The sequence below is a fragment of the Coturnix japonica genome, chromosome 2, assembly GCF_001577835.2.
Source record: "Coturnix japonica isolate 7356 chromosome 2, Coturnix japonica 2.1, whole genome shotgun sequence".
Taxonomy (NCBI): Eukaryota; Metazoa; Chordata; class Aves; order Galliformes; family Phasianidae; genus Coturnix; species Coturnix japonica.
In genome coordinates this window covers 134,315,549-134,318,280 of record NC_029517.1, presented here as the reverse complement: position 1 = coordinate 134,318,280, position 2,732 = coordinate 134,315,549, and the positions used below count along the sequence as shown (strand labels likewise).

The window sequence follows — 2,732 nt, the reverse complement described above, 5'->3', positions numbered from 1 at the left end:
CTATAGCACTGCCCCATAACCAGCCCTGCCCCATAGCTGCCCCATAGCCAACCCATAGACCCCCTATCGACCCCCTTTACTGCCCCATATTGACCATTTCCAGCCCCATTATGGACCATTCCCAGCCCCATAGCAGTGGATTGGACCAGCACCTGGACACCGGCTTCATGGAGGGGGTCCTATAGCACAGCCCCATACACAGCCCTGCCCCATAGCCGCCCCATAGACCCCATATCGACCCCTATATCCCCCCTATATCCCCATTATCGACCTCCATATGGACCATTTCCTGCCCCATAGCACTGGATTGGACACCGGCTTCATGGAGGGGGTCCTATAGTGGCGCCCCATAACCAGCCCTGCCCCATAGCTGCCCCATAGCCACCCCATGGCTGCCCCATAGACCCCCTATCGACCCCCTTTACTGCCCCATATTGACCATTTCCAGCCCCATTATGGACCATTCCCAGCCCCATAGCGATGGATTGGACCGACACCTGGACACTGGCTTCATGGAGGGGGTCCTATAGCGGTGCCCCATAACCAGCCCTGCCCCATAGCTGCCCCATAGCCACCCCATGGCTGCCCCATAGCCCCCATATCGACACCCATATCCCCCCTGTATCCCCATTATCGACCTCCATATGGACTATCTCCTGCCCCATAGCACTGGATTGGACACCGGCTTCATGGATGGGGCCCTATAGTGGTGCCCCATAACCAGCCCTGCCCCATAGCTGCCCCATAGCTGCCCCATAGCCCCCCTATATCAACCCCCTATTGACCCATTCCCTGCCCCATAGCGGTGGATTGGACCAGCACCTGGACACCAGCTTCATGGAGGGGGTCCTATAGCACAGCCCCATACACAGCCCTGCCCCATAGCCGCCCCATAGACCCCATATCGACCCCTATATCCCCCCTTTATTGCCCCATATCGACCATTTCCAGCCCCATTATGGACCATTTCCAGCCCTACAGCAGTGGATCGGACCATCAGCTTCATGGAGTGCCCCATAACCAGGCCCTGCCCCATAGCCACCCCATAGCTGCCCCATAGCCACCCCATAACCCCCCTATAGCCCCCCATATCGACCATTCCCTGCCCCATAGCGGTGGATTGGACCAACACCTGGACACCAGCTTCATGGAGGGGGTCCTATAGCAGCGCCCCATAGACAGACTCTGCCCCATAGCTGCCCCATAGACCCCCTTTATTGCCCCCCATATCAACCATTCCCTGCCCCAAATCGGAGGAACAACCCATTCCCTGCCCCACATCAAAGGACTGGACCAACAGCTTCATGGAGGGGGTCCTATAGCAGCGCCCCATAACCAGCCCTGCCCCATAGCCGCCCTATATCCCCCCTATCAACCCATTCCTTGCCCCACATCAGAGGAACGGAAGGACCGGACCCTTCTTATGGGGGGATTTGGGATTCTCCAGCTGGAGGACTATGGGGTGACATTGGGCTTGGGGGGTAAAGGGAGGGCACTTGGGGGGCAGGAGGGACATGAGGACGTCAATGGGGCCTGAAGGATGTGTGGGGCCATCTATGGGGTCTGAGGGACGTGTGGGGCCATCTATGGGGCCTGAAGGACGTGTGGGGCCATCTATGGTACCTGAAGGACATGTGGGGCCATCTATGGGGCCTGAAGGATGTGTGGGGCCAACAGTGGGGCCTGAAGAATGTGTGGGGCCATCTATGGGGTCTGAAGAATGTGTGGGGCCATCTATGGGGCCTGAAGGACATGTGGGGCCATCTATGGGGTCTGAAGAACTTGTGGGGCCATCTATGGGGCCTGAAGGACGTGTGGGGCCATCTATGGGGCCTGAAGGATGTGTGGGGCCATCTATGGGGCCTGAAGGACACGTGGGGCCAACAGTGGGGCCTGAAGGACGTGTTGGGCCATCTATGGGGCCTGAAGGACACGTGGGGCCATCTATAGGGTCTGAAGGATGTGCAGAGCCATCTATGGGGCCTGAAGGACGTGTGGGGCCATCTATGGGGCCTGAAGGACGTGTTGGGCCATCTATGGGGCCTGAAGGACGTGTGGGGCCAACAGTGGTGTCTGAAGGATGTGTGGGGCCATCTGTGGGGCCTGAAGAACTTGTGGGGCCATCTATGGGGTGTGAAGAACATGTGGGGTCATTATGGGGTCTGAAGAACTTGTGGGGCCGTCTATATGGCCTGAAGAACTTGGGGGGCCAGAAATGGGGTCTGAAGGATGTGCAGAGCCATCTATGGGGCCTGAAGGACTTGTGGGGCCATCTATGGGGCCTGAAGGATGTGCGGGGCCATCTATGGGGCCTGAAGGACTTGTGGGGCCATCTATGGGGCCTGAAGGACCCATAGGATCTATGGGGCCACCAATAGGATCTGAAGGACCCATCTCCACTTGTGGGGGCACCATGGGCACCTGCTGGGCTCATATGGGAACCCAAGTGTCTTCTCCTGGGCCTTATGGGTTCTATATGGACCCCCACCATCTCCTGGTCCATATGATCCCATATGAGCCCCCAGCACCACCTGCTGGTCCCATATGAGCCCCAAGCACCATCTCCCGGTCCATATTGTTCTGTATGAGCCCCCACCATCATCTCCTGGTCCATAATCCCATATGAGCCCCCACCACCATCTCCTGGTCCATATAATCCCATATGAGCCCCCACCATCATCTCCTGGTCCATATAATCCCATATGAGCCCCCACCATCATCTCCTGGTCCAT

At 58.1% G+C, this 2,732-nt stretch overlaps 1 protein-coding gene across 3 annotated transcripts in view; it reads right to left on the bottom strand.

Moving 5' to 3' along the window:
- Positions 1-6: 6 nt before the first annotated feature.
- The window catches only part of LOC116652998 (tetra-peptide repeat homeobox protein 1-like), a 3,515-nt gene continuing 789 nt past the window's right edge, over positions 7-2,732 (bottom strand). Inside the window, exons 2-3 of one of the 3 annotated variants that reach the window (XM_032442939.1) lie at positions 1,984-2,726; positions 7-1,803 (exon numbers count right to left, since the gene is read on the bottom strand). In XM_032442939.1, the coding sequence (XP_032298830.1) occupies positions 1,394-1,803; positions 1,984-2,692 (1,119 nt within the window). In that variant the 5' untranslated portion in view covers positions 2,693-2,726 and the 3' untranslated portion in view covers positions 7-1,393. The remainder of the gene's footprint in view (positions 1,804-1,983; positions 2,727-2,732) is intronic. The other 2 variants (XM_032442938.1, XM_032442937.1) reach the window with 2 other exon arrangements.